Source organism: Salvelinus alpinus, chromosome 10, assembly GCF_045679555.1.
Source record: "Salvelinus alpinus chromosome 10, SLU_Salpinus.1, whole genome shotgun sequence".
Lineage (NCBI taxonomy): Eukaryota > Metazoa > Chordata > Actinopteri > Salmoniformes > Salmonidae > Salvelinus > Salvelinus alpinus.
The window spans coordinates 22,011,427-22,030,226 of NC_092095.1; the positions used below are offsets into that span (position 1 = coordinate 22,011,427).

The 18,800-nt window shown below is 41.4% G+C and overlaps 1 protein-coding gene across 1 annotated transcript in view; it reads right to left on the reverse strand.

Moving 5' to 3' along the window:
* Positions 1 to 17,001, reverse strand: part of LOC139531721 (A-type potassium channel modulatory protein DPP6-like) — a 341,641-nt gene extending 324,640 nt beyond the window's left edge. Inside the window, exons 1-2 of the mRNA XM_071328431.1 lie at positions 16,519 to 17,001; positions 16,351 to 16,425 (exon numbers count right to left, since the gene is read on the reverse strand). Of these exons, the coding sequence (XP_071184532.1) occupies positions 16,351 to 16,407 (57 nt within the window). The 5' untranslated portion in view covers positions 16,408 to 16,425; positions 16,519 to 17,001. The remainder of the gene's footprint in view (positions 1 to 16,350; positions 16,426 to 16,518) is intronic.
* Positions 17,002 to 18,800: the final 1,799 nt, after the last annotated feature.

The following is an 18,800-nucleotide window of genomic DNA, read 5'->3' on the forward strand; positions in this document are numbered from 1 at the left end:
CCTGAATTCTGACTTGTGCTCTGATATTTGCTTCACTGATTTCTCTTTTGTAAAAGCCTGGGTTTTCTGCACATTAACACTAGAAGCTTATTACCTAAAATGAATCAATTGAAAGTGTGGGTTCACAGCTCCAATCCAGATGTGTTGGTCATTACTGAGACGTGGTTAAGGAAGAGTGTTTTGAATACTGATGTTAACCTTTCTGCTTATAACCATTTTCGGCAAGACAGATCTTCCAAAGGTGGGGGAGTGGCAATCTTTACCAAGGATCACCTTCAGTGCTCAGTTGTCTCCACCAAGTCTGTCCCCAAACAATTTGATTTGCTGGTTTTAAGCATTAAACTTTCAAATAGCTTTTTGCTGACTGTTGCTGGGTGCTATCGTCCTCCATCAGCACATGCCTGTACCCTACCTGCCCTAAACTCTCTCCTGGCCCCTTACACTAAGTCTGAATTTGTCCTGCTAGGTGACCTAAACGGGGACATGCTTAAACCACCTGACCAAGTCCTAAAGCAATGGGACTCCCTAAATCTTTCTCAGATTATTACCAATCCCACAAGGTATGACTCCAAACACCCAGAAAAGGCTACTCTCCTCGATGTTATCCTCACAAATAATCCTGATAGGTATCAGTCTGGTGTTTTCTGTAATGACCTTAGTGATCACTGTTTTACAGCCTGTGTCCGTAATGGCTGCTCAGTGAAACGACCTGCCCTGATTTGTCATAGACGATTGCTAAAAAACTTTAATGAGAAAGCCTTCCTTCATGAACTGGCCTCTGTAAAATGGTATAGAATCAGGTCTGCCGAAGACGCTTGGACCTTCTTTTTTTATATTTTCAGTGATATGGTTAACAAACACGCCCCATAAAGAAAAGTTTAATTAAAAACAGGTTCAGCCCCTGGTTCGACTGTGATCTTGCAGAGTTACTCCACCTCAAGTATTGCATTTGGCGAAAGGATTGGCACACGCATACTCAGGCTGACTGGCTCTCATTCAGGCAAATGAGAAATAAGTGCCCTCAGGCTATCCGGAAGGCCAAAGTTAGTTACTTTAAGGAGCAGTTGTCTCTCTTTGCGTCTAACCCCAAGAAGTTCTGGAAAACGGTTAAAGGTCTGTAGAATGAACCCTCCTCCTCACAGCTGCCCATGTTCCTTAATGTTGATGATGTGGTTGTTAATGACAAGAAGTACATGGCTGAGCTCTTTAATCACCACTTCATTAAGTCAGGATTCCTATTTGCCTCCTTGCACGTCCAACATTTCCTCATCTCCCACCCCTTCTAATGCGACTATCCCCGATGCTTCTCCCTCTTTTTCCCCTGCCCCGCTACGAAGTTTCTCCCTGCAGGCAGTCACTGAGTCCGAGGTGATAAGGGGCTCCTTAAACTTGACCCCCAAAATACATCTGGGTCAGATGGTTTAGACCCTTTCTTCTTTAAGGTTGCTGCCCCTATCATTGCCAAGCCTATCTCTGACCTTTTAAACCTGTCTTTCCTTTCTGGGGAGGTTCCCATTGCTTGGAAGGCAGCCACAGTTTTTCCTTTATTTAAAGGAGGAGATCAAGCTGATCCTAACTATTATAGGCCTTTTCTATTTTGCCCTGTTTATCAAAAGTGTTGGGAAAATGTGTCAATAATCAACTGACTGGCTTTCTTGATGTCTATAGTATTCTCTCGGGTATGCAATCTGGTTTACGCTCAGGTTATGGATGTGTCACTGCAACCTTAAAGGTCCTCAATGATGTCACCATTGCCCTTGATTGTAAGCAATATTGTGCTGCTGTTTTTATTGACTTGGCCAAAGCTTTTGATACAGTAGACCATTCCATTCTTATGGGCCAGCTAAGGAGTATTGGTGTCTCTGAAGGGTCTTTGGCCTGGTTTGCTAACTACCTCTCTCTACAACAAAGCTTTCTTCGTGTCAACAAGCTTTCTCTACCCTTAACCTTGTTCTGAACACCTCCAAAACAAAGATCATGTGGTTTGGTAAGAAGAATGCCCCTCTTCCCACAGGTGTATTACTACCTCCGAGGGTTTAGAGCTTGAGGTAGTCACCTCATACAAGTACGTGGGAGTATGACTAGAAGGTGCACTGTTCTTCTCCAGCACATATCAAAGCTGCAGGCTAAAGTTAAATCTAGACTTGGTTTCCTCTATCGTAATCGCTCCTCTTTCACCCCAGGTGCCAAACTAACCCTGATTCAGATGACCATCCTACCCATGCTAGATTACGGAGATGTAATTTATAGATCGGCAGGTAAGGGTGCTCTCGAGTGGCTAGATGTTCTTTACCATTCGGCCATCAGGTTTGCCAACAATGCTCCTTATAGGACATATCACTGCACTCTATACTCCTCTGTAAACTGGTCATCTCTGTATACCCATCGCAAGACCCACTGGTTGATGCTTATTTATAAAACCCTCTTAGGCCTCACTCCCCCCTATCTGAGATATCTACTGCAGCCCTCATCCTCCACATACAACACCCGTTCTGCCAATCACATTCTGTTAAAGGTCCCCAAAGCACACACATCTCTGGATCGCTCCTCTTTTCAGTTCGCTGCAGCTAGCGACTGGAACGAGCTGCAATAAACACTCAAACTGGACAGTTTTATCTACAATCTTCATTCAAAGGCTCAATCATGGACACTCTTACTGACAATTGTGGCTGCTTTGTGTGATGTATTGTTGTCTCTACCTTCTTTCCCTTTGTGCTGTTGTCTGTGCCCAATAATGTTTATACCATGTTTTGTGCTGCTCCCATGTTGTTGTTATGTTGTGTTGCTACCATGCTGTGTTGTCATGTGTTGCTGCCTTTCTATGTTGTTGTCTTAGGTCTCTCTTTATGTAGTGTTGTCTCTCTTGTCGTGATGTGTGTTTTGTCCTATATTTAAATTGTATTTATTTTTAATCTCAGGCCCCCATCCCCGCAGGAGGCCTTTTGCCTTTTGGTAGGCCGTCATTGTAAATAAGAATTAGTTCTTAACTGACTTGCATAGTTAAATAATATCTTGAGAAACTGTGCAATGTGCTCACAGAAAAAAAACGAACGAAATGGAATTCAAATAATTGAACTGTTGCGGTCAGTTCGTTTTTAAAATACGGAAAATTACTGAAATATCGCTCAGCACTAGTGTGTGTGTGTGTGTGTGTGTGTTAGTGTGTGTGTGTGTTTTATAGCCGTTTTAACAAAAACTATCACGAATGTAGGCCTAAACGAGTCCTTCTTCTGAATAACTTATTTGGCAGCTGCTGGCTGTATGTGTGTTCTTGTCAAACATAATGGTTATAATATAATAGTCCCTTTTCTTCAGAGACCACACTTGGCACAGACGGTTTTAACATGCCTCGGCACATAAAGCAGAATATGACAGTAGCCACCGATGATGAAGTGTATGGGGCAGTGTTACAGTATACTGAAGTGCTGGTACAGCACATTTAGCAGTCTGCTATGCATTTAAATCATAGCATCTACTCTACCCGAGATTGGTAGCCCTTTTCAAGCCATCTCTGTGCCCAAATCAAACTGTTGCCAACTAATGCCAAGTGCTTTAGTGCTCTAGGTGTAACACTGTGGTGTAAGCTGGACAACAACACAGCAGATTAGTAATAAGACAATCACTTTATATATCAATGCATTGTTTTTATTGGCACGCTATTCTCTATTGCACGTATCAAACTCATTCCATGGAGGGCTGAGTGGCTGCGGGTTTTCACTTCTCCCTTGTACTTGATTAATGAATTAAGGTCACTAATTAGTAAGGAACTCCCCACACCTGGTTGTCTAGTTCTTAATTGAAAGGGAAAACCAAAAATCTGCAGACATTAGGCCCTCCATGGAATGACACCCCTGCTATAGAGCATGTAAGTAATATAATATTACATACCAAAAAAATCGAAGTAACATTGAAATATGAACAAATTATGAATTTAATTGTTTTATATCATTTCAGAAGATCATCAAAAATAAGAAAGGCAATTGGGACATCTGTGCCGTTAAATCCATTTAGTCAATAACACGGCCCCCGCTAATCCCATCATGAGCAGAAAAGGGTAGGGCTAATGAGAACGAGAGCACCGCTAATGCAACAATTAGGAGTGGAAAGATGGAAATGGGTGCATTCCACCACCCTGCCTCGTCTGTCTGCACTCGCAAAAAAAAATCAATGGTTATTCCCATAGACTCCGGTGTGGGACTTGGAAGTGATAACTGTGCATTACAATGAGCCGTCTGCGTAATGAGAAAACGATCGATATCTTGCACAGTTCTGCGGGTGTTATGCTTCATTGTTGCCCAACAAACCCTCTGTAATTAAGAATTACACTCTCAACCCTTAATACCTCTTCAGTTTCACTTCTGTACTCTATAGAAGATGCTTTATCACAAATAACTGCATCTGTATATTCTAATGTGAATTCGATAATTGCAGAAACAAATGGCTTTTTATAAAGAAATATTTCATGACAGTATTGAGAGAGACCGACATTAGGCCTGAGGCCCTTTCAAATAATTTTATTGATGAAAGTGCAATATCTACTTTCAGTAGATGGAGGCTTTGCTTGCCGATCAATCTTTCTTTGGACAACAGCAGTTCATACATATTCATTGCGGGAGGCTATTAATTTATTTTGTTTTTGTATGTCCCAGCTGAGAGACAAAATTAAACATATCATCTCATTATAACATTGTAATTAGGTAGAATAAAGGGCCTTATCTAAGCTTTGAAATCTTTGAAGATGGGAAGATTAGCATAGCTCCAAAATGACTCTCAAAATGTGGCAGCTAACTACAATTTTGGAATTCACACGAGAGTGCAGAGCTGTCTGATGCTAAAAGATGCTAATGCTTGAATCCCACTATTTGAATAATGAGAATCTAATAGTCTTGGATATTATTCTGTTTAGTCAAAAATATTGTGTTTACGTGTACTTTATAAGCCAAAATGTCTCAGTAAAACACAGGTCAATGTCTGTCAACCTGCTCTGTTCTGGCTTGATACAAAATGCAAAACTTAAAGTTTCAAGTTTTAATGTCACGTGCACAAGTACAGTGAAATGCCTTTCTTGCAAGCTCCAAACCCAACAATGCTGTAATCAATATTAATGTAGCACTAAAAATAACAAGGTAGAACAAATAAATAAAAATAAATATTAAGAACACAAGAAAGTAAGAAGCTATATACAGGGTCAGTTCCAATAACATATTTACAATGTGCAGGGATACTGGTGTGGTAGAGCTAGATATGTATGTATAGGGGTAAGGTGACTAGGCATCAGGATATATGATAAACGGAGTAGCAGCAGCATAAATGATGATTGTATGTGAGTGTGTGCGTGTGTGTAGAGTCAGTATAAATGTGTGTGCATGTTGTGTGTGTTGGAGAGTCAGTGTGTAAGGTCCTGTAAGTGTGCATCAGACATCATATAAATACAATTCTACCGTCAACTCAGATAGTCCGTGTAGCCATTCTGTTAGCTATTTAGCAGTCTTATGGCTTGGGGATAGAAGCTGTTCAGGTGCCTGTTGGTGTCAGACTTGATGCACCGGTACCGCTTGCTGTGCGGAAGCAGAGAGAACATTGTATAGCTTGGGTAGCTGGAGTCTTTAACGATTTTCCGGGCCTTCCATTCACACAGCCTGATATGCCTAATCACAGGTAGAATTTAGTAGACTTGGACCATTATAGGGAGACACATTTTGAATGGTACCGAATCATACACTATATGTCCTTGACAGGAGTGAACTGAAGTTGCTGCATAGGCTGTCTGGAACTTGTAGCCTGTCATGCAGAGTCAGCACAGACAACAATGATCGTTAGTATGAACAATGTTGACAGAAAAATACTTTCTGACCAGCCAACTATAAAATAGCACACATTCAGATTAGCCCTATACCTATCTACCGTGAAGGTTGTATCATAAAATGAAATCAGATGTATGGAGAACGCAAGGAGATCTTCACCAAGCACAGCAATAATGGGTTTTCACCATTTTACAGCAGCTTGCCTCTGCTTGTACATATTACTATAGGGACCTCTGCTGGTTGTTTCTATTACTCAGCGAAGTACAGTCAACACAACTAGGACACACAATAATGTCCATTCAATTACTCCAAACAGGGTTCAGGACATTATTGGGTGGAAGATATTCCAAAAGGGCAGGCACTCAAGACAGGCAGAATGATGATGGTGTACTGATATCCCCTATCTGATAAGCAAGTGATGGGGGAGTAGGGAAGATAAAGATACAGGTTGCCGTTTATTGTCATGAGTCTTGTCCTGGAGGCAGAACTGAGCCATTTCCCCTTAGATAGGCCAGCTGCAAAGTCAAAATTGGCTATATTGTAGAAATTCATGAAAACAAAAATGTGCTTTTTGGTTTTAATTTAGGACTAGGGTTGGGCATTACGGTTAGCAGTGTGCTTAGTGTTAAGGTTAGAAGTCAAATCAAATTTTATGCCAGCTTGTGACCCCTCTGCAGAGCTGCCTGCAGAACAACATTCATGATGAAAAACGCTAACCTGCGAGAAAGACAGGGGGGTGGGGGGAACAGTGATGTCATACTGATCGACACAAAAGGTCACGTCAGCTGAGCTCTGTCAAAGCAGGTGGTGAGGCCCCTGAACAGTATGTCACTGTGGATCTGAGGAGACGCCATGTCTTCTTATGAAGGTTACGCAAAGGAGGAGTCGGCTTTACTACTTCAATCTTTAGTAACTGATTTAATGTGTACAACCAATGCTAAACTGTACAGAATAGGACATTAACCATGATCAGTCTTAAAGTAACTGTCCAGTAAAAATCTCACTTTTAAAAGTGAATATTCTGTTAACTTCTTTTTTTTTTTTTTTTTTTTTTTTTTTTTTTATCCCCTTTTCTCCCCAATTTTCGTGGTATCCAATCGCTAGTAATTACTATCTTGTCTCATCGCTACAACTCCCGTACGGGCTCGGGAGAGACGAAGGTCGAAAGTCATGCGTCCTCCGAAGCACAACCCAACCAAGCCGCACTGCTTCTTAACACAGCGCGCCTCCAACCCGGAAGCCAGCCGCACCAATGTGTCGGAGGAAACACCATGCACCCGCCCCCCTCAGTTAGCGCGCACTGCGCCCGGCCCGCCACAGGAGTCGCTGGAGCGCGATGAGACAAGGATATCCCTACCGGCCAAACCCTCCCTAACCCGGACGACGCTAAGCCAATTGTGCGTCGCCCCACGGACCTCCCGGTCGCGGCCGGCTGCGACAGAGCCTGGGCGCGAACCCAGACTCTGGTGGCGCAGCATAGCACTGCGATGCAGTGCTCTAGACCACTGCGCCACCCGGGAGGCCCTTATTCTGTTAACTTCTTATTGCTGCAGGGGCAGTATTGAGTAGCTTGGATGAAAGGTGCACAGAGGTGCCCATAGTAAACTGCCTGCTCCTCAGTCCCAGTTACTAATATATGCATATTATTATTCGTATTGGATGGAAAACACTCTGAAAACACTCTGACACTCTAAAACTGTTTGAAGGATGTCTGTGAGTATAACAGAACTCATATGGCAGGCAAAAACCTGAGAAAAAATCCAAACAGGAAGTGGAAATTCTGAGGTTGGTCGATTTTCAACACAGCCCCTATTGAACACACAGTGGGATATGGATGAGTTTGCACTTCCTACGGCTTCCACTAGATGTCAACAGTCTGTAGAACCTTGTCTGATGCCTCTACTGTGAAGGGGGGCCGAAGAAGACAGGAAATAGTCAGGTCTACCATGACCTGGCCATGCTCTGACCATGCGCGTTCACATGAGAGGGAGCTCTGTTCCATCGCATATCTGAAGTCAATGTAATTCTCCGGTTGGAACTTTATTGAAGATTTATGTTAAAAACATTCTAAAGATAAGATTGATTCAATACATCGTTTGACATGTTTCTACTGACTGTTACGGAACTTTTTGACATTTCGTCTGCTTTTAGTGAACGCGCTTCCTGACTTTGGATTTGTTTACCAAACACGCTAACAAAAATAGCTATTTGGACATAAATGATGGACATTACCGAACAAAACAAACATTTCTTGTGGAAGTGGGAGTCCTGGGAGTGCATTCCGACGAAGATCAGCAAAGGTAAGTGAAGATTTATAATGCTTTTTATGAGTTTTGTTGACTGCACAATTTGGCGGGTAACTGTATGGCTTCCTTTTGTGGCTGAACGCTGTTCTCAGATTATTGAATATTGTGCTTTTGCCGTAAAGCTTTTTGAATCTGACACAGCGGTTGCATTAATCTCTTGACGCTAGGGGTCAGATTATTAATATATTTTTTTAAATAACGTTCCCAAGGTAAACAGACTATTTCTCAGGTACAGATCGTAGAATATGCATATAATTTACAGATTAGGATAGAAAACACTCCAAAGTTTCCAAAACTGTCAAAATATTGTCTGTGAGTATAACAAAACTGATTCTGCAGGCGAAAACTTGAGGAAATCTAACCCGGAAGTTATTATTATTATTTTAAAATCTGTGTTTCCTTGCCCGTCTTTCTTCCATTTAAAGGGGTATCAACCAGATTCCTCGGGCTGTGACCAGGCTTTAGACATAGTTTCAGGCTTTTATTTTGAAAAATTTGCGAGATTTTTAAAAACTAGTCAGGTGTCCTTTGATTAGTTCCTGCGCGCGAGAGGGGTAGCTCTCCATTTTCTTTCTCTCTTTTATTGAATAGGTTACGGTCCGGTTGAAATATTATCGATTATGTTTGTTAAAAACAACCAGAGGATTGATTATAAAAAACATTTGACATGTTTCTACGAACATTACGGATACTTTTTGGAATTTTCGTCGAACGGAGCGAGGCTTTGGTTTTCTGAACATAACGCGCAATCCAAATGGCGTTTTTTTGTTATAAAAGTAATATTTATCGAACAAAAAGAACATTTATTGTGTAACTGGGAGTCTCGTGAGTGCAAACATCCGAAGATTATCAAAGGTAAGCGATTAATTTTATTGCTTTTCTGACTTTCGTGACCATGCTAATTTGGGGCTAGCTGTTCTAGCATTGATTGATACACTCACAAAAGCTTGGATTGCTTTCGCTGCAAAGCATATTTTCAAAATCTGACACGATAGGTGGATTAACAACAAGCTACGCTGTGTTTTGGTATATTTCACTTGTGATTGCATGATTATAAATATTTTTTGTAATATTTTGCGCCCTGCAATTCAGCGGTTGTTTAGGAAAATTATCCCGCTAAAGGGATAAGTAGCGCAGAGAAGTTAAGAACAAGTGTATCTTTAATTCTATGTAAAACATGTATCTTTCATCAAAGTATATGATGAGTATTTATGTTATTTGACGTGGCTCTCTGCAATTTCTCTGGATATTTTGGAGGCATTTCTGAACATGTTGCCAATGTAAACTGAGGTTTTTGGATATAAATATGAGCTTTATCGAATAAAACATATATGTATTGTGTAACATGAAGTCCTATGAGTGTCATCTGATGAAGATCATCAAAGGTTAGTGATTAATTTTATCTCTATTTCTGATTTTTGTGACTCCTGTCTTTGGCTGGAAAAATGACTGTGTTTTTCTGTGATATTGCGGTGACCTAACATAATCGTTTGTGGTGCATTCGCTGTAAAGCCTATTTGAAATCGGACACTTTGGTGGGATTAACAACAAGATTACCTTTAATATGGTATAAGATACATGTATGTTTGAGGAATTTTAATTATGAGATTTCTGTTGTTTGAATTTGGCGCCCTGCATTTTCACTGGCTGTTGTCATATCATCCCGTTAACGGGATTGCAGCCATAAGAAGTTTTAACTCATACTTAAATAATGTTGTTGACTCATCCTACACTCGTATTTGTGGCCAAAGCATAAATTGGAGGAAAAAGGAAAAACTTGAAATTATAATCCAATGCTCAAGAGTTAAAACCTATGTTCAATAATTTGCTCTTGGGTAGCAGTGGAAATCTAGCAATCTATATTTATCATCATACTTCCAGGTGTTCCTACTATCGTCAGAGTTAAGCTTGTCATAAGATTATGACGTGCAATGAGATGCATTTCCTTCAGGGACTACTACAAACCCAGTGGTCCTACTGTAATCAGTGTCTCTTTCATCTAGAATGAGATCTCTCTGTGGCTGTCAACATTCTGAAAATAGAATGGCTACAGAGAAATTGGCCAAATAGAAAGCCTCCAGAGCTTTGGAGTTTTAAATAGATGCAATAGGAATCAAAACAAACTGGGTACCATTAGCATATGATACCGTATGCTAAGATACATGTAGATACTGTTGGCTGAAGACAGAAGTGTCTGGAGAGGGTTAGTCAGCTCCTATTCCCCTCCTGCTGGAATAAGTTAATGTGAATCCATTGCGATGACGTTCTAGCAGTTGTGGAGGGAGCTGGAGGGGCCCCTTCTCACCTGTCCCCCCTAATGGTCTCATTAAGCACAGACTCAATCAGGTCCCCTTCTCCATACCTCCAACCCCTCTTCCTAACCACGCTGACTTCTCTCCTCCCCCTTTCCCTTGTGAATCAATGCCCACATGTAAGGCAGTTCTCCACTCCCATAATGTGGGTCACAAGCTCAGCACAGCACTGGAGAAAAATGTGCTTATGAAAAGATTAGGCTACTGGTCTCATAAAAATATAAATTCAAAGAAAATTGGAAAAACATAAACTGCAGATAATGATGGTGACTAAAGTTGTTACTTTACAAAGGGAATGACTGCAGCTAGGTAGAACAGCAAGGCAGGCACACAGTTACTGATGAGGAGTATGGAGAGTGCTTATGTATTTTTTTTTGCATCAAGGTGACTTATAAATTAATGTTGACTGAAATAATACAAGCACACTAGCCTACAACAGTTGTACATGTGGGTAATGATTAACAAGCTTAACAGTTTCAAGAAAAGCAGAAATAACAGGGAATGTCACGGGGTTGGGCCTTGCAGTTAGGGGTTTATAAACTTGGAGGCATTACACATTATGCATGGATGCATCGGATCAATAAACATCTTCTTGAACGTTGCTGTAACCCAGGGGATGAAAGAGCTTGCATGGTCACATGACTCGCATCAACATATAATCCATTAAAAAAATATATATATCTGGGGGCCTCCCGGGTGGCGCAGTGGTCTAGGGCACTGCATCGCAGCGCTAGCTGTGCCACCAGAGTCTCTGGGTTCGCACCCAGGCTCTGTCGTGGGGCGACGCACAATTGGCCTAGCGTCGTCCGGGTTAGGGAGGGTTTGGCCGGTAGGGATATCCTTGTCTTATCGCGGCCTGCTGGAGGTCATTTTGCAGGGCTCTGGCAGTGCTCCTCCTTGCACAAAGGCGGAGGTAGCGGTCCTGCTGCTGGTTTGTTGCCCTCCTACGGCCTCCTCCACGTCTCCTGATGTACTGGCCTGTCTCCTGGTAGCGCCTCCATGCTCTGGACACTACGCTGACAGACACAGCAAACCTTCTTGCCACAGCTCGCATTGATGTGCCATCCTGGATGAGCTGCACTACCTGAGCCACTTGTGTGGGTTGTAGACTCCGTCTCATGCTACCACTAGAGTGAAAGCACCGCCAGCATTCAAAAGTGACCAAAACATCAGCCAGGAAGCATAGGAACTGAGAAGTGGTCTGTGGTCACCACCTGCAGAATCACTCCTTTATTGGGGGTGTCTTGCTAATTGCCTATAATTTTCACCTTTTGTCTATTCCATTTGCACAACAGCATGTGAAATTTATTGTCAATCAATGTTGCTTCCTAAGTGGACAGTTTGATTTCACACAAGTGTGATTGACTTGGAGTTACATTGTGTTGTTTAAGTGTTCCCTTTATTTTTTTGAGCAGTGTATATCTGATGCACAACTGCTCAAATCATAAGTAACTCATATCCAGAAGCCCATGCCAAGCATCGTTATCTAACGAGGTTCTCGTTATCCAATATCCATTTTAAACATTCACAGTAGAAGTTTAAGTTCAGCAGTTTTTTTTCAGGATTATGATGAGCAAATATATTCTGACAGAACGCACACAAGAACAAAGGGGCGTATTCATTACAGAAACCATTTACCGCTTAAGAACCAAACAGTTTCTATTAGACAGGATTTATAGGATGACTTTGTCGGTGTGATCAAGCCCCAACCATCCATCATAAACAGTGGCGGTCGGTGCCGTTTAAGATGAGGGAGAACTTTTTTTTTATGAGCATGGCCTTATTTCTATTACAGCATATTGGATGACTGTGATTCATATTCCACGCAACCAGCTCAACGTAACATCAGTAGATTTAGGCTACTACATGATACTCTAATTTTCCCTAGCCTATGAATTCAAGTTTACAACGTAGGTGCACACAAGTCGAGAGAAAGATTTGAGGTGATTTTGTTCCGTTTGCTTCCATTTAAGATGCGTTTTTCATTAGAATCGGCAAAATTATTACACACCTGATCACAAGCAAACAGTTCACTTTCATAGCCACATACAAACAACTTGTTGTATTCCTTCTCGCATCTACGCACTCTCCTCCTCTCACCTTTTCCTTTCGCTTGTGGACTTCAATGCAGAACACATCAACTGTCTGTGACCAAGCAAAAAAAACTTTCCAATCCAAACCTTCATATCATAACCGCTACACACAGCCTACATCGTTGTCACCATATTAGCTAAAGTAACATCATAGTCAACATTACTAATATAACTAACACGTTAGTAAACCCGCTACAATCAGCTCCCTGGTCACCATAGCAGCACCCACCCGTTGCACGCGCTCCAGCAGGTATATCTCACTGGTCACCCCCAAAGCCAATTCTTCCTTTGGCCGCCTTTCCTTCAAGTTCTCTGCTGCCAATGACTGGAACGAACTGCAAAAATTACTGGAGCTGGAGACTCATATCTCCCTCACTAGCTTTAAGCACCAGCTGTCAGAGCAGCTCACAGATCACTGCACCTGTACATAGCCCATCTGTAAATAGCCCATCCAACTACCTCATCCCCATACTGTAATTATTTATTTATCTTGCTCCTTTGCACCCCAGTAGCTCTACTTGCACATTCATCTTCTGCACATCTACCATTCCAGTGTTTAATTGCTATATTGTAATTAATCCCAATCAGAGGCAGCTGTTGATCGTTGTCTCTGATTGAGAACCATACTTAGGTAGCCTGTTCCCACCTGTGTTTGTGGGTAGTTGTTTCCTGTTTTGTGTTTTGTCACCTGATAGGACTGTTTAGTTTTTTCGTTGTTTCTCCTTTGTTATTTTGTGTTCAGTTTAATAAATTTAGTAAATAAATAAATGTATTCCTCGTCAGAAGAAGAAGAAAATTGTTACAGAATGCTTACGAGCCTGCTGCTGCCTACCACCGCTCAGTCAGACTGCTCTATCAAATCAGAGACTTAATTATAACATAATAACACACAGAAATACGAGCCTTTGGTCATTAATATGGTCGAATCCAGAAACTATCATCTCGAAAACAAAACGTTCCGTATTTTATCTAACGGGTGGCATCCATAAGTCTAAATATTCCTGTTACATTGCACAACCTTCAATGTTATGTCATAATTACGTAAAATTCTGGCAAATTAGTTCCCAACGAGCCAGGCGGCCCAAACTGTTGCATATACCCTGACCCTGCGTGCAATGAACGCAAGAGAAGTGACACAATTTCACCTGGTTAATATTGCCTGCTAACCTGGATTTCTTTTAGCTAAATATGCAGGTTTAAAAATATATACTTCTGTGTATTGATTTTAAGAAAGGCATTGATGTTTATGGTTAGGTACACATTGGAGCTACGACAGTCCTTTTTCGCGAATGTGCACCGCATCGATTATATGCAACGCAGGACACGCTAGATAAACTAGTAATATCATCAACCATGTGTAGTTAACTAGTGATTATGATTGATTGATTGTTTTTTATAAGATAAGTTTAATGCTAGCTAGCAACTTACCTTGGCTTCTTACTGCATTCGTGTAACAGGCAGGCTCCTCGTGGAGTGCAATGTAAGGCAGGTGGTTAGAGTGTTGGACTAGTTAACCGTAAGGTTGCAAGATTGAATCCCCGAGCTGACAAGGTAAAAATCTGTCGTTCTGCCCCTGAACCCACCGTTCCTAGGCCGTCATTGAAAATAAGAATGTGTTCTTAACTGACTTGCCTAGTTAAATAAAGGTGTAAAAAAAAAAACGGTGTCCAAAAATACCGAGAGCATACGTAATTGACAGAAACAACTTGCATCTCGTTGTGTTGTTGTCCTCCAGTGGCTAGCTAGCTAGCTAAAATTGGCCCTTTCCTAAATTAGCCATGGATGGAGATAGGGATTTGGACTTGTGGTTTTACTTCATTCTCCATACTGGCCAATGATTATAACGGCGATTTTGATCCATCCATCAATTCATACATTGTCCCCCTGGCCTGAGAGGACGGAATTTCAATATGTAGCTAGATGTAGATGGCTAATGTTAACTAGCTAAAGTTGCCCATGAAAGGAAGTTAGGATAGCGAGCAAGCATTTTAGCCAGGTAACCTAAAACAAAAAATAAAAGTGTGTACTGTATGACAGTGATAGATTGTTTTGTCAACATGAAAGAGATGAGGATGGCATTGGCGTTTCTCTACAAGTAGGGTGAGTAAACCTGTTTTTCTACTTGCAGGAATAGGCATGCACACAAATCAGAAACATGGACAGCCACATCATATTTAGCTTACGTTGATTGGACTAAATAGTTTTTTGTATCTTTTAGTATCTTTTAGCTGTCCCTGTATTAGAATAAACATAGGTGATTTGATGATGTGGAAATGTTGAATTTGAAATGGTGCTGGAATAATGGAGGCTGCTCCTGTTTTCTTTGCGACTCGGGGTAACTCTCCGTGGTTCTAAATCAATAGTTGTTTAGTGGTTCGAAAATGTCGGAAACATTAACTTCATTGACCATGCTGTAGTTCATGTAACTGTTAGTTACATGCAATATGCTTTGTGGACTTCACCGGACAGAGGTTGCTCTCTGGTTTTGTGATGAAACAAAGGTTTGGTTGAATTTATTCAACAGTGTGAGTTATCTGGCCCAAATGCCCAAATGGGGCTTGGGCCGATTGGGGCTACTCTCTAGCAGATGATTACACAGGCAATTTTATATAATTAACATTTCATTATTTATTTTTCCATATTTTCGTCATTGTTTCTGTGATCAGAAAATACAATTAACATCATAAAGAAATTCTTTAAGAGTCCTATGTAGTATTTTAGTATTTTGATACTTTGTTTAAGGCAATTGATAAGCATTCAAAACTTTGTGGCTGGAACCTCCTGAGTGGCGCAGTGGTCTAAGACGCAGTTTGCATCACAGTGCAAACTGCGTTTTTACAGCTGCTGGTTCAAGACCCATGCTGGCAGCGACCGGGAGACTAATGAGGTGATGCACAATTGGCCCAGTGTCGTCCAGGTTAGGGGAGGGTTTTGCCAGGCCAGGATGTCCTTATCCCAACGCGCTGTAGCGACTCCTGTGGCGGGCTAGGCACATGCACACTGACACGGTCACCAGGTGTATGGTGTTTCCTCCGACACAAAATATTTCTTTGTGGATGGGTATAATTTGTATGTATAAAATGTAGAATAGAATTATTTAAAATTACTAAACAGGGTAATTTTGTATACATTTATTTAAATTTGCATCGGGGGCTTCTGGGGGGATTCTGGTAAGATTCCGCCATAGTCGGTTGAAATCCGGTAGCCAGAAACGGCCCTATGTACTTGGGCTAATTCTGGGCAGTCATTCATTTTGATTCCGGGCCGAGTCCGACACCCGTATCCTGGCCGATTCAATCAGTTCCGCCCCCCCAGAAGACAGCCGCTTCTGGGCCGATTCCTCATTGCTAGCTGGGCTATATATCACGGTCGCAAGGCATATGAACTAACAGGTTACAGAGCAAACAACGCAATTATCACAACACATAGGTTGTAATATGGCTTTTTTTCTGGCTTCCCCAATGATTTTACCCATGCACCGCTGGTGTGCCTAACCACCTAGGTCGCCCATGCGCAGAAGCGCAGCGTCCTTTATTAGGATGCTGTTAGGCCATATTCTAGTTCAAGTGCTTCCATACAGTAGCCTAAGTGGAAGGAATCCCTAAAATACATTACTATTTATATTGCCTAGGCTACTGTATGTGAAATATGTATTTAGGGCACCGTTATCCCCATAATAGGAATTTGCAAAACATTAGTCCAGTGAAAGCGTAGGAAAATATAGAAGCAATGTCATATTCTCAGTTCAGTTGGTGGTTGATGATTGCTTGTGATAGCCTACCTTGCAATAGCCCAAACCCGCTTTACAATAGGCCTAATAATAAAAAAGACTTACATTCCCTGCTTTTGAACACCTCCGGTATGTCTGTGTTACTCCTGCTGTTTGATTCATGGTTGACAATTAAAACTCCTGTGAAATGAAAGAAAATATGTTCGTCTTGGTCTCAAGGCTAAAAGTCCAAAATGAATCACTGTGGACAACTCAAGAAACGAACAAACATACCTGGATATAGCCTACTTGACCGCTGTAGTTGTCCTCCGTAAACTGGCGTCTTGGTTTGAAAACGTTTTCGGTATAACCTCGTAGTCGGCTATCTATTTTCAGAGACAAAGTTTCACCCAATGTGTTCCACTACATCTACGGGAGTGTATACTAAACAGTTGTTGAAAACAGCTCGAGCGTCTATTTGGCGGCAAAAGCTCGAACTCTCTCGCTGGAAATAAACTCCAATGTCAAGAAAGCAAATATAACGAAAACCACAATAAAGCTTCATATACATATACGGAGCCCTTTACTACGTTTATCTTTGTTGAGCTGGAATTATTTATATAATCCACTTTATTCGACGAAATTATATCACAAACAAACTTGCCTTGAATATCAGAATGAGCAGGTCCGCACCTGAAGAGCATGACAGGCACTATTTAAAAAAAGTAACCTATGTGACCGTTAAATGAAAATGTCGTCGAAGAATGAAGCATGGACGTTGTGCTGATCCAGCCTTGGTTTGAAAGTAATGCACGGGCTGGGAAATGCTACAGTCTTTGCTTTTCCATTCTACTCGCTGTTCTGTCGAGAGGTGGCACACGAACCTAGAAACTGGAGGGAGAGATGACTGCGCTGCAGATGTAGCCTACAGTATAAGCAATACCATGCATAAGGACGTCTACTATTGTGTTTGTCTGTAACAATATCTGTACGTACTATATATCAACCAAAGTAGTCGTTTGGAATATATAATGGCTTAAATAGTTGCACACCAATGCCAACCCTTTTTGCCAAATGTATTTGTCATAAGTACTGTATGTCCCTTTAGTGGTGATACCAATGGTATTCGTATTGCAAGCATCCCCAGCTGTCTTAGAAGTGTTAAAAGCGATCAATATCGTTTGAATGGGAACTCATGAGTGACCTTTACGCCATTCATCTTCTAATTGGCATACCGGCCTAATGTAGATGAGCTGAGGGGAAGCTAACATAAAGCATATCTCCAGTGCAATGTTATTATATATAGTAAACGAAAATTTTAAATAAAACTAAAATTGAAAAAAATATTTAGTAAACTGAAACTGACAGCCAGTCGCTGTCTAATGTGGTACGGTGCCTTCTCAACCTTGAGGCACACTTGCAGTCAATGAGTGTTGCAAAACAGTTGGCACAGGTCCTCCTGAAGTCACTGCATGAGCGCTTCGCATGCTTACTGAATTCTCTGGCAGCCAACTTAGATCCAACCCCTGCATTAGCTTGCCTGATGGTCCCAAGTTTTGTCGATGCCACTTCGCTCAACAAAGATGAAGCCGCTGATGAGGGAAGCAGTCTTTTGTATATAGAATAAACATCAAAAAACGAAAAAAAAAACTATTACATCACGAAACTATAATAACCTTGCTCCAGTGTTTAATTAATTGTGACAATTACAATAATTATTTTTGACGAATGTTGGAAGGACATCACTAATAGAAGGACAGGACAGGTGTGACTGCTGTTGCAATCCATGCTTGCCAATTAGTCATTATTAAGCACTAGAGTAAGCTTATTAGACTGGCATGGAAATGTGAATGTTGCCTTTCCCAAACTTTACCCAGATAGTCCAGGTAGCTGTTAACTATTAACTAACTATTAACTAACTATTGAGCAGTCTTATGGATTGGGGGTAGAAGCTGTTCAGGGTCCTGTTGGTTTCAGACTTGCTGCATTGGTACAGCGTGCTGTGCTGTAGCAGAGAGAACAATCTAGGGAGCTCATCACCAGTGATGTACTTGGCCGTATGCTTTACTCTCTGTAGCGCCTTGCGGTCAGATGCCAAGCAGTTGCCATACTAAGCGGTGATGCAGCCAGTCAATATGCTCTCAGTGGTGCAGCTGTAGAACTTTTTGAGGATCTGAGGGCCCATGACAAATCTTTTCAGTCTCCTGAGGGGGAAGAAGAGTTGTCAACCAACGTCAATTCAACCTAAAAGCAACCACAAATTGAACCATGTCATTGGATTTAGGTTAAAAGTTGGGTGAAAAAAAGACACATTCCCAAATCCAATCAGTTGTACATGTCGATTCAACATCATCACATTGAATTTAGTTGTTGAAATGACGTGGAAACAGCATTGGTTCAACCAGTTTGTGCCCAGTGGCACACATCACCCATTTAAGCCTTGCTGTCATTGTCAGGGACGCAACCATGAGTATCAGAATATAATAAGGCTTTTTATCATCTTTTACACGCACTGACACAGACAGAATGAAAACCACATTTTTAACATGAGAGGTTGAAAGGTATGAGGAAGTTAA